Source organism: Mya arenaria, chromosome 14, assembly GCF_026914265.1.
Source record: "Mya arenaria isolate MELC-2E11 chromosome 14, ASM2691426v1".
Taxonomy (NCBI): Eukaryota; Metazoa; Mollusca; class Bivalvia; order Myida; family Myidae; genus Mya; species Mya arenaria.
This window is the reverse complement of record NC_069135.1, coordinates 6,765,040-6,777,443: the sequence shown is the minus strand read 5'-3', so window position 1 is coordinate 6,777,443 and position 12,404 is coordinate 6,765,040. Positions and strand designations below refer to the sequence as shown.

Below are 12,404 nucleotides of genomic sequence, written 5' to 3'. Positions count from 1 at the left end.
AGATTTTACTGAAAAATAGTCTTAAAAATAAATTTGATGTATATAGACTAAATATCTTTTTGAATACAATGTTCTCTTTGTTCTCAAAGAAATGCTTGTTAATCAAAACTATGTGAAAATGTTTATCTTTCTAAAAGAATGATATGGGTTTTACTTCTTGCCTCATAAATGCAGTGTTTTGACGGAAAAAATGTATTACAATGTCATAACATTTCTGACAGGAATTTGTTGTTATATTGTTACTTATATGTCTACTCTCGCTTTTGATATTAACTCATTTCTTGTTCCTTCTTCATGCCTAGGTAAACTCAATCCTGCTCGATGGCATTTCCCAATGTTAATGAATATATCACATGTATAAGTCTTCAAAACATATTTTACTTTCTCATATTTTTTATCTTTACCATCTCATAAGTGTACAATCTTTCTATATTGTTATCATGATTTTAATTTTTCATTATTTTCTGGCATTGTTTTGTTTCAAGTTGTTTCGAAAAACTTTTAATACAATGATAGGTAAATCATCACAGTTGATCACAGAACAAAATGTAAACACAGTAATTTATTTATCCTTTAATTTTTCCAGAGGATCATTTGTTAATAACAAACCTCCGACCTGCGACAACGTACACAGTGGTTGTGGAGGCCAGGAAAATGGAGAAATACAAGGATATTGATGAAGGTTAAACATTATACCATCTCGTTCTTTCTTTAAAAAAAAATGGTATCTCCATGATAATATGTTAAGTGCTAAAATATGCAACTGATTAAGGCTATCAGCAGGTCACCAACTTGACAACTATTAAAAACAGAACTGAATTTTCTGAACATGATACTTTAACTCCTAATATATGAGTTAAAAGTTATTCTTTGTTGATATGCCATTCCTGAATGAATAAACATAATTATTTTCATGCATGTTTAATTCCATTTACAGAGGTAGAAGCAGTGGGACGCGAGACTGTTAGTGCATTTATCCTGACAGCCAAGTCTGATAACTTGGTATTGCGGACTGCCCGTCCACCTGACCCACCCTCCAATCTGGGAGTAAACGCCTCCACATGCTCCTCCCTCAAGATGGCCTGGGACCCACCCCTCGAACATGGAGTGGACGTTATTGGTTAGATTTAGTGTTAATGATTTATAGTTCACAAAAAAACACATTTGAATTGTGCTAGCTCAGTTTGGCAATGATAATGATAAGTCAAGTTTAGACTGTGGATGAAGGTTAAAATTGCCATACTTGTAATAATTATGGCACCCACAACCAGAGTTATTGAGATCATACACGAGCCTTTTAGTGCAAGTGTTCTATCATGAGGGTTGCAGATGACATAACTGTTTTGCATCATGTTGTCGAGGACAACGCTCATTAGCATTCCAACATAGAAGTTATTGTGTAGACAAAAACAATAATTCTCAAACATGGTACAAGAATTGATGTATAATTGTTTAACCAATACATTTCTGTTCTACAGGTATCAGAGTAGATGCTGTCTCCCTGAACACTGGAGATCCCCACCATGTGACAGTGGACGCTATCCCAGACGCTACTACCACTGTGATTGAAGGCTTACGGGAGAAGACGGACTATATGGTCCGCATCACAGCAATCACTGATGAGTACTTTGACCGACTGCCCGACAGACATCGTCTCAAGCAGATGAGGTCTATTCCCAAGGATACCATTCTCCCAGCTGATGATTCACCATGGTTACCAAATGCTAGCATTCTGACAAAAACCTCAGGGACTGAGCCACCTGCTGCTTTGAAGATTACAAAGGCTTCAACATCATCTCTTAAACTCATGTGGACGCCGCCAATAGTGTATGGGTCCAACAAGCTACAGGGAGTGATTGTTCGCTGGGCTGATATCAAATACAATAAGAGGAAGGAAGATGATGATTTTGTTGTAGCGAGTCATGTAAACCTACTGCCAACTGAGGACACTTTGACCATCGATGATCTGGTTCCAGGAAATCAGTACAAGATCATTGTAGAAGCTGTTGTGAGTGTGAAAACCTCCCTACAGAAGGATGATAGTGATTCCGGCATTGAGAAGTACCGTCGAACCGCACACATCATGTCACGCCCCCTTTACGCCCGTACCCGGGCTCCAACTGAGCCCCCAATCCTGCTGATTACTGGGTACACCCAGACCACTGCTCAACTGTACTGGGAGAAACCACTGCTCATGTCTGTAGTAGGAAAAGATGCTGAAGGGAAACCGAAATATTTACGCAGGTAGCTAATGCTCCAATCTTCATTAAAAAAAACACCTTAAGTACAGAGTATGTTTCTTCTTTAGATATTTTGAATCTTTTAAGTCTATGGCATTGATAAAGAGAAAGAAAGATGTAATGTGAAAAGGTAAATGTAAAAGTTACCGTATGTATAAGGGTCAGACCATTCTCCTTTTTATCAGAAAAATAATGACTAACCTGATTAGATTAAAACCACTCTATTCACCAGATATCTTGAGGGGTACAAGCTGGAGATCAATGGTAAGACATACTGCCACTTGGGCCCTGCCTCCCAGTCCTGTCAACTGACAAAGTGTAAACCAGGCAAGAAATACCACGTCGTCCTGGTTGCGCTCACCTGTACTGAGTCTGGCAAGAAGGAGAGAAAACGCAAGGTGAGGGCTGGATAAAAAGTAGCTTTAATTTTTGTCTCGTTAACAATTGTAACAGCTCAAAAGATTTTTGTAAGACTAACTTCATTACTGACTTTATTTTGAATACCAGTTGCATGATACCTATTTTTTACCTTTTTCAGTACAAGGGAGCATACAAGAACACAAATCCTCAGGACATGGATTATGGTCTGCTTTTGGATGACGAGGACAACTTGGACGCCTCACCCTCTGAATTAATTGAGATCACACTGCCAAGTAACATGGATGGTATGTGTGCAGATTACATGTTAGAAATGAAACCGAATATTAAACGCCAATTCTGTAAGGTATTAGGTAGATGTAAACAATTTACTTAATTTGAAAGGTTTATAAACTTGAATATAGGTGATTTTCCTTGTGCAGATTCCTTTAAGCTTGGTTTACTTGTAAAAATGCCAGTGTAATAGATAAAGGCCAACTTATCAAAGGACGTATATTTAATGACTGAAACTATTCCTTTTTTACAAGTTATTGCTGTGAAGTACAGAGGACTGTTTGAAAATGCACCGCAAAGCATTCTTAGACCAAGGAGCTAAATTCCTTCAAACTATGTCCAAATTTTAAGGATTGCTTGTTTCCACAATTCCAGGCTACCTGAACTCTCTCGATGCCTTCTTCTCTCACAACGAGGACCGAGACAACAAGACGTTCGGTGATGTCACAGCCCAGTGGACGACCCAGGGTGGGGAAAAATCCCTTCTCAAACAATTCAACATTGTGTGGTACTCGCACGAGGACAGGGTTGTCCAGACCAAATACGTGACCACTGACTTCACCAAGTGTACCATTCCAGTTACCAGACTCAAGTAAGTAGTTTAGAGACTAGATGTAATGTAATGGTTTTGTTTTTGTTTTCATTGAATAACAGATATCCAACATTTTTTTGAGTTTGTGCTGTTATTTAGAACGACATTCATCTTCAGTACAAAGACAAGCAAAGTTAACTTCATGTTACATTATTTAATGTCTTGCAGGGCCATCTATGACATTGTGGTAGAGCCAGCCTATTTCACGGACACGTTGCCGCAGCAACCACAGAATATCCAGATCATAATCCCGGGGCCACCCGACCCACCAGAGATCTTCCTGAAGTCTTCGACCCCTGATGAGTTTGTTATTGAGTGGGGTGAGCCTCGTCTGTATGGTGGGGTGAGAGTGCGGGGCTACCAGGTGTACCTTAATGACAAAAAGGCTGGAAATGAGCTGAGCAGCACACACAGGAAGGCTGTCATACCATGCAGGCCTAACAGGTAGAAAAGGCCTATTCAGAATCATGTTTTGGGAATAAAGTTCTGTCATTTACTATTTCAGGTTATGTTAAGTGCCATTTGTTATGTATATGAGTTGTGAAGTCTATGACACTTGCTGTTCAGTTTGAAATAATGATTACATTATGTTTCTTTCACAACATATTATATCCCATGTTCCAGATTCTACAAGGTGAACCTAGTTGCTCTCAGTGCTAACCCAGAGTACTCAGACTCTGGCAAATCCAACACTCTCTCCATCAACACGTCCCTCCATTCGCCTCGCGAGGGGGAGGAGGATATGACATTTGCTGATGACCTTGACATTCCAGTCAAGGTTACCAAGGTCACGGAGACCTCGATCAGCCTTGACTGGAGCCACTTCCTGGAGACGGAGGAGGTGGGATGTTACAAGATACAATGGAGCAGTGTGGCCCAGCCTGCTGTGAGTTATTGAGTGAATTAATAGATGATGTTAACTATTTTCTTGTAATGCTTGAGGAAACAAACTACAATTTAACTAATATCAAGAGAAGGGATCATATGTTTAATAATGGGATAATTACTGAAATTACTAATTTAAATAAACTGAGTTACAGTCTTTAGAGATAAAACAACATAAGAAATATTCTAGGCCAAAATGGAGATGAAAAGAACTTCAGTAAGATATGTTATTTAGGCTCAGCTGGCATAAATATTCACTTATGTAATCTTATTGAACCAATAACATGAATATATTGTTCTTGTTTTTTTTTAAATTCCAGGAACGTGAGGTACGCCTATCAAACAAGGACTCCAACTGCGTGATCAACAAGTGCCTGCCAGGGACAACCCACTTTGTACGGCTACTAGCGCTGGATGGAGACGGACAAATCAAGGACCGATCTAAACAGTTGACTGTCCAGACATCCGCTCCTCCCGACGCCCCCTGCCTGGCACTCAGGTTATATGTTGTTTTGACAAAGTGTTAAATATCTTTTTAAAGTTTGTGTTATGATTGCCTGTCCTACATACCTTTTAAACTACCGTATAATGATAGAATGTTTGAAAAGTTATTTTCTGTAGATTACATTAAATTATTGAATTATAGAAATATATTGAAACTATGACAAAAGATTTAATATTATGCATATGTATGTCCACAGGGCGTGTAATTTCCGCTATATTGCCATCCAATGGGATAAACCCAACATGTACGGTGACGCCCTGATCACCGGCTACAAGGTGTATGTTAATGGGATAGTGGAGTCTATCCTAAACGCTGATCAGCTCAGCTACACATACACTCATGGGAAATGGTGCCAGGAGTACTCTTTCCAAGTACAGGTTCGTAACATTAAGTTGACATAAATTCAATGTTTGCAACACAGGCTTGGTGGCTTATTGATTTCTCATATTGACAAAATGATTCCTTAGTGCAACTAGACTTTTTTATGAGTCATTAATACCATAAACACTTTCTTTAAAGAAAATTCTTTAAAAGAAATACTTGTTCTTTGACCTTGATGAATATATTCATAATATGATTGTCCATTAGTTCGCTTATAAAAACGTTAAATGTATATTTTGCATTCTGTTAGTGTGCTAGTGTGAACATTTTATCTATAAATTAGATACGAACATTTTGTGTTTTTCCAGGCCCTGACAGCCTATGACAAGATGAACAGCAAGCCGTCTGAGCCTCTGGTTATTGAGTGGCCTGGTGCAAGGGCCCCTGCGCTCCACCGCCTACCTACTCACTCCAGTTCAAACCTCCGTGTTGGCTGGGAGGACCCTTACCTCACCGACGGGGTCAAGATCAAGCACTTTAGGGTAAACCTTGATTTCTTGAATTAGTAAATAAGCATGATTAAATCGTATTGAAATATGAAAGATGGTTCGTCATATGGATACTGAAGAGTCTGCGTTCAAACACATCTATCATAAGAAAAACAGCGCATTATCTAACCTAACCTCCATTTTTGCTGTAGGTGTGTTGTGTGGAGGAGGATACAGAGAAGATGGTGACCAGTATTGGCCCAGTCCATCCCGACACTCGCGAGGCTGAGTTCAAACATATTAAGAAGGGAAGCTACAACATCTACCTAGAAGTCCATGTATGTCACTTTTCTTGGAGTTTGAGATACCTTGCCAGGCTTAGTAATGATTATATTGTAAACTATTCTGAAGGAATAAGAAAATTTTACAATCGTCGATGAAGACCTGTTATAGTTGTAATAATCCCTCTTGGTCTGCTTTTATATCGGCATATTGATGGTTCAGCACAAGACAGTCTCAACTCATATAAAAAGAAGCTACAAATAACTTGTGCTCACAGACTTCAATATGCCAATTTTAGACACCTGATAGACAACTTGTCAATTTTGATACAAAAAACTACTAACGTTAAAAGAACGTGTGTAAAAAAAAATTCATTAAGTTTTAGTGTATGTTGTTTTTTAATACTTTAGTCCTTCCTCAAGGTGGTATTTTCTTTCTTCTTCAGCTGTATGGGACCAGTGAGATTGTGAATTCGGACTACATTCGCCTACAGCCTGCCCCTGCCCCTGATGCACCGAAGATCGCTGCCACAGTTGTAGGCTTCGATGAGCGCAGACAGATTGAGAAGATCACCTGTGATCTAGTCAACAAGAGAGACAGGTTTGAACTAATTGTGTTTATATATAGCTCAGAAGCCATAAACCATGTTCTCATAAAACTTGGTCCACTAGTTCAAAAACACATACTCCTATGTAGAATGTCCCATGAGTGTTCAGTTGTTTTTTAGTTCTGCCCCTAACTCAACTAAGGAAATTTAAGAAGTATTACAAGGAATGAATGGTATTTAAATTATAATGAGCATTTGATCTTGTTATTTTCTGTTTAGACTGATCCGGGAGGTAGGTCACAAATTGAAGCAGATTGGCGCCCTTACTCATCCGATGAGAGCAGAGAAAGATCGTGGCGTGATAGAGGCTGCTCACACTCTGACGCGTGTGGAGGAAATCCTGGAGGACTGTTTCTCTGCCCTTGAACACTATACAGGTAGGAGTTACTACCTCACATAGCCACTTACGTTGCTTATTTAGAGCATTCAATTTAAGATCTCCAAGTTAAATCTTTACAGAATCAGTTTTGAAAAGCTTATTTCACTGTGTGTAGTTCATTGCCTTATAAGCAAAACTTTTTTCTTAAATGTGATCATAAACATGCATTTTAAAAATTTTCATTATTTCATTTAGTAGCAAAGTAGTTGCCATTCTATTCCCTTATAATTATGTGTATGATATGCTAGGTTACTTTAAGAAAAACATGTTTATAGCAAGACTGGTTAACGAATATAAACATTATTGCATTCCCCTTGTATACAGGTCAGCTGATAGCCCATGTGAGCTGGCAGTGTCCCCAGTCCAACAGGGATCTCCATCTGTCGGGGTATAACGTCCTCATTGACGGCAAACAGTACGGAAACCCCATGCACGAGGGTGTCAAGACGGTCAGGATCAAGGTATGTGATACTTGTAGGGAAATATTCTACATTTAGATACTTGTTAGTCATGTTGGTCATTTAGTTCATATTATTTTACTTTCAGTGTTGAAAAAATCAGATTTATTTTAACAATTTCAGAATTAAGCTCATGATATTTCTAATACTCTTATTTTCCACTTTCATCCTGAATGAACATGCATATGTGTTTAATTTATTTAAACTTATTATACAAATCCTATCATCTGCACTGTTATGTGTGTTTTTTCATAATTAGCTGGGTACAGAGCAGCCAATCTACAAGCTGACGATGGTGTCTTTGACTGATAAGCCATCAGCTGCCAGTGAGGAATCCAACAGTGTTGACCTGCTGTCCGAGGCATTCAGGCCTTTCTCATTCTATTGCTACCATAGCATTCACATTAAGGGAAAATCGTAAGCATATTTTGTCTTAGTCTGTTGGGATATTAATGTGATGACAATGCGATATTATGACATAAATGTTGGTAATGGTTTCCTGAAAACCTAATTTTTTTCATGACATAAGATGACAGGTGTTTATTGATATAATTGTTAAGATATTAAGTGGGAAAGATACATACATGTATCGGTATTGCCATATATTTTAGGATTCTTGTTTAATGGAAAGGGACCCTTTTAACCTTCCATTGCTTTTTATCACTCTTTAACAATGAAATGTTTTTTATATTTTGATTGCTATAATTTTCGATGTTATATTTCAGTTACCCAGACCAAGGTTGTTGCAAGTACCAAGACTCGATCGCTTATGAGCGACAGCTAGCCAAGAAGCTTGCAAACCAGGGCCTCTTGAAGAAACACGTTCCTCCACCCTCATGCTCACTCCTGGATGTTTTTGAGGGAGATTACAAACCCCTCCTCCAGGGCCACAGTCGACAGTACCCCACCGCTATCTTCTTCTGGACACCATGGTTAGCGCACATTTAATTAGTTTAATTTTTGCACCCAGTGAATGGCAATGCATTCACCGTGAAAGGTTTTAGTTTCAGCCCATTTTCTATTTCAAACCAGTAGATATGATGTTGTATCTGTCACTCTCTTGAAACTGCCATTAGAGTTGCACTTTTCATCTTAAATTCTAGTGTTCATGGTTGGATACATTTCATCTTTGTACCAATAACTTAAGTGAATAATACACTTGTGTAATATTTCAAAACATTTTCTAACTAATTATCCCCACATACTTTTATGTAACAGGTGCCTTCCCTCACAGAAGGTGATGAGCTACTTTGCGAGGTTTTCCCGTGAGACTGGACGAGAGTACAACTACATTGCCGTCGCCTGTAACACCAACGGCACCCCTATTGCTAACCGCAAGGACCTTATTCACATGATTACGGCTAATGGATGGCGGGAAGACGGCTCTATCTGGCATGCAACAAGCCAGTGTGCCTCGTCCATTTATGAGGCTACCAACCATATCTGGAAAAACACAACTGGCGGTGTGTACATTTACATATTCTGATCATGTTTCGTAACTATCCTCTGTTGTCATATATACATAATAGAAAAAGGGTCTGTTCATGCATTGGTGATATATGAATAGCTCTCATTCTCACCACTATGAAGATTTATTTGCCTTATTATCCATTGACTTTGTAAAGTATACCAAGAAACAAAGTTACTGGAGTGTAAAAAATTGTAATTACCGATTTCATAAATACTTTCTGCTTGCAGGTATAAAGCATGACGCTGATGTGGAGACGGAGAGCAATGTGGACTTGACGGAGCTCCTCGGCATCGCTGGAGTTCCAACTTTCCTCTTCATACACCAGGAGGGTATGCTAATAATCTCATCACCTTTGTACTAAGCATATGTCTGGGTGGATATCAATGAAGAATCTTAAGTAATTTCCTAAATTAAGACATTTTCTGAATTTTGCAGTCAAATTAAATGTTTTACATGTTTGCAAAATATTTGTGTGCTTTTTAAGTCAATAAACATTTTTTCCACGCAGTAACAACTCCAAAAAGAAATTATGAATAATAACCTCATGTTTACAAATTATTTCAAAATTTAAAGATTAATATATACATTGTAAGTTATCATTTTCCTCTTTATATAACAAGTACAGATATTATTCATAGATCTATGTAAACTATAATTGGAATAATAAACTTTTGTTTCATTAAATATCAAGTTTCTCTCAAGACTAAGAGACTAAGAGACAATTTCTTAAACTACATGTAAACTTACGTTTACATGAAAGTTGCAACAGTTTTTCTTATGAGAATTTAGTTTTAATTTCCTGTTAATAATAGATGTTCTTATCTTGTACTCCATTATAGGATATATTGCCTGGCATGGCCGCTACAGCGCGTATGACTATGGATCATTTGCTGCCTTCATGCGCCACACGTTCAGTGAGGTGACAGCCATTCCCTGCCCAGTGTTTAACTGTGACAGCTGCAAGAATGATACATCCATTGATGAGGAGGCAATTGGTAAGTTTTGATTGGCCAATTTGCCTGATATTTGAACACTGCTTCTTGTCTTTTGTAACCTTGATGTAAGTACCTGGTAAAATTGATTACCAAGATGCATGGTGGTTTGATAAATAAACACTTGCAGACATTTTGAGCTTGTGATGCAATGCTTCCACTTCCATGATAGATTTTATGGAATAAATGTGCTTATTAATTAGCAAGGATGCAAATGCAGTACGCAGATTTGAGTTAAAATATTTCTTAGGACAACCCACCATCTTACACTGAAGTTTGAATGTAAATGCAAATTTAATTATCTAAGGGTAAATTATTGAATGATTTCTTCTCTTTCAATACATTGCTTTCTTCCACCATTGCAGAAACCGTTCTTGGCTTCATCAACAACCAGACACCGTTTAAGAATGTCACAATTAAACCACGACCCCAGTCAGCGAAGTCTGACGATGATGTCGAGCGTATCTTCCTGAAGCGCAAGCCAAGCCCAAAACATCGCAAACAGAAAGGCAAACTGTCAGTTAACCAGCGTCCATACTCCGCCCATTCCACAACATACGCATATCTGCTGAAGAGTCCCTATATGGAGCGTCAGACACCGTCTCCGAAGACACACAAAGTGCTCATGAGGCCAGCAAGCAGCAAAAATGTTCAGGTTGCTTACGAGACATTGTGATGATGGAGATAGGGTGTGATTTATAATTATTCTAATGTGCTGATGGAAAATGGATATTACAATGCATTAAGATGAAAAGTGGAATGGAATTCCAATTGTGCCGACTTTCAAGTGTTTCTGATTTGGAGAGGCGATTGAAATATCCTTTGGGTTTTTTATTGTTTGTTAATATGGATAAAGATTTATTCTTACTTTCTTTGGTAGCATTTTCTGTAACATTAATGCAATTATATATATTTGTGGGCATAGGGTAGCCAATATTCTTTGATAATTTTGTGAAATTGTATTCACTACAGTGAAAAGGAAACCAGTCTTGTAGAGTATTTATTGATGAAAGTGCAAATTATTTTACATTAAAAAATAATTTTTAGCTATGAGAGTTGAATGATGTGTAAATACTGGTATGAAAATTACCGGGGTATACAAAAATACATGTGTTTCCCACCATATTTAGTATAACAAGACTGGATTTGTATCAGAGCTTTAAAACATTGTGTTTGTGTTTTGTATTCCGTCCATTTAGTCTTTCATGTTGTATTAATATTTATTGACTTTGTAGACATTTGGAATATTTATTGTTATCATAGTTTTTCATATAAAACATAAACTATTCCATAAGGGGTTTACATTTAATATATGTACTTTCGTTATTGGAGAATGATTATCATGACTTAAAAAATGACACTTCTTTGGAAAAATGATCATGTAAACAGTAGAAGAACTGTTTGTACAAGCCCAACCATGCTGTGATATTTGACTGATATACCATGAATGTTTTGATTGTTTGTCTATATAAATGTTGCGTTGTTGCATTTACATTCCCTTTTGAAAGAAGTATGTTCACATTGTATTTACCAGTAACTTTGTATTTTGGCGAAATGCCAGTTAAAATCAAAATATTTTTCAATTTAAGCCTGCTTAGATATGATATGCAAGATTTTTCTTGGCTTTGGTTTGATATATCCAGAATACCGGTAGTTGCTTTGTTTTCATTTCTTTGATGTGATAATTCATATAGATATAAATGTTTAGATGACACTTTAAACGAGGGAAGGATGTGATAGGAAATCTTTCGAAACCTATAAATTTTATATATTTTGTTTTTTTATTTGATTCATGCTAGTTTTAGTTTGAAGGATTTATTTCTTGTAGAAACAGGGTGGTCTTGTTTGCTAAATACTCATAAACCTTTAACCAATTTTATACAAAAAAAACAACCTTTGAATAACTTGTGATTATACTAATAGCTAATACAATTATACAGTGATTAAATTTTATTTTGTTGAATGCATATTTAACAACCAGTTCATTCCTTGAAATGATACAACTGAATAGTACTGTAGTATATTATTACAAGACATACTTCTAAGTTAACATGCATTGTATTAAGAACTATGCACACAAATGACAAATCTCCTTGTAGAATGCTTATCTAGGAACATGCATTTTTCATGGGTTTACATTAATACATACATTTACATTAGTTGCCTTGTATTTTGTTTATTTGTTGAAACTAGGAATTAATTCTGCTCTTATTTATGTAATAAAATAGAATTATAGATGAAATATTGTTTGTTATTTTTCAATAGAAACCCAGTTTTGTCCTAGCAATTGTATATTGAGATTTATGTACATAATTAAACATGTATATAAAACCAAAGGGAATAAACAAACAGTGTCAAGTGGTTATCGAAAAGAAGCCCAACATAACAGTTCACATGTATGGCTCTGCTCTGTCTGATTCATTCGGAGCTCCTCGGCCATTTTTTCAAAAACAACCTCGGATGTATGCCGGTACATCTGTTGAAGTAGTCCGTATTTTTTTGAATAAAAGCATTAATTAAATGTAGTGTTTAA

General features: G+C 37.0%; 1 protein-coding gene across 11 annotated transcripts in view; it reads left to right on the top strand.

The window, feature by feature from the left end:
• Positions 1-12,113, top strand: part of LOC128217013 (uncharacterized) — a 59,634-nt gene extending 47,521 nt beyond the window's left edge. For all 11 annotated transcript variants that reach the window (XM_052923809.1, XM_052923806.1, XM_052923815.1 and 8 more), the window contains 21 exons: positions 587-682; positions 938-1,120; positions 1,479-2,244; positions 2,473-2,638; positions 2,779-2,905; positions 3,267-3,483; positions 3,652-3,927; positions 4,108-4,369; positions 4,689-4,867; positions 5,070-5,250; positions 5,563-5,736; positions 5,895-6,020; positions 6,410-6,564; positions 6,791-6,948; positions 7,275-7,411; positions 7,668-7,825; positions 8,134-8,340; positions 8,627-8,871; positions 9,107-9,208; positions 9,719-9,874; positions 10,237-12,113. In XM_052923809.1, coding sequence (XP_052779769.1) covers positions 587-682; positions 938-1,120; positions 1,479-2,244; positions 2,473-2,638; positions 2,779-2,905; positions 3,267-3,483; positions 3,652-3,927; positions 4,108-4,369; positions 4,689-4,867; positions 5,070-5,250; positions 5,563-5,736; positions 5,895-6,020; positions 6,410-6,564; positions 6,791-6,948; positions 7,275-7,411; positions 7,668-7,825; positions 8,134-8,340; positions 8,627-8,871; positions 9,107-9,208; positions 9,719-9,874; positions 10,237-10,547 — 4,382 coding nt within the window. In that variant the 3' untranslated portion in view covers positions 10,548-12,113. The remainder of the gene's footprint in view (positions 1-586; positions 683-937; positions 1,121-1,478; positions 2,245-2,472; positions 2,639-2,778; positions 2,906-3,266; positions 3,484-3,651; positions 3,928-4,107; positions 4,370-4,688; positions 4,868-5,069; positions 5,251-5,562; positions 5,737-5,894; positions 6,021-6,409; positions 6,565-6,790; positions 6,949-7,274; positions 7,412-7,667; positions 7,826-8,133; positions 8,341-8,626; positions 8,872-9,106; positions 9,209-9,718; positions 9,875-10,236) is intronic.
• The last annotated feature ends 291 nt before the right edge of the window (positions 12,114-12,404 follow it).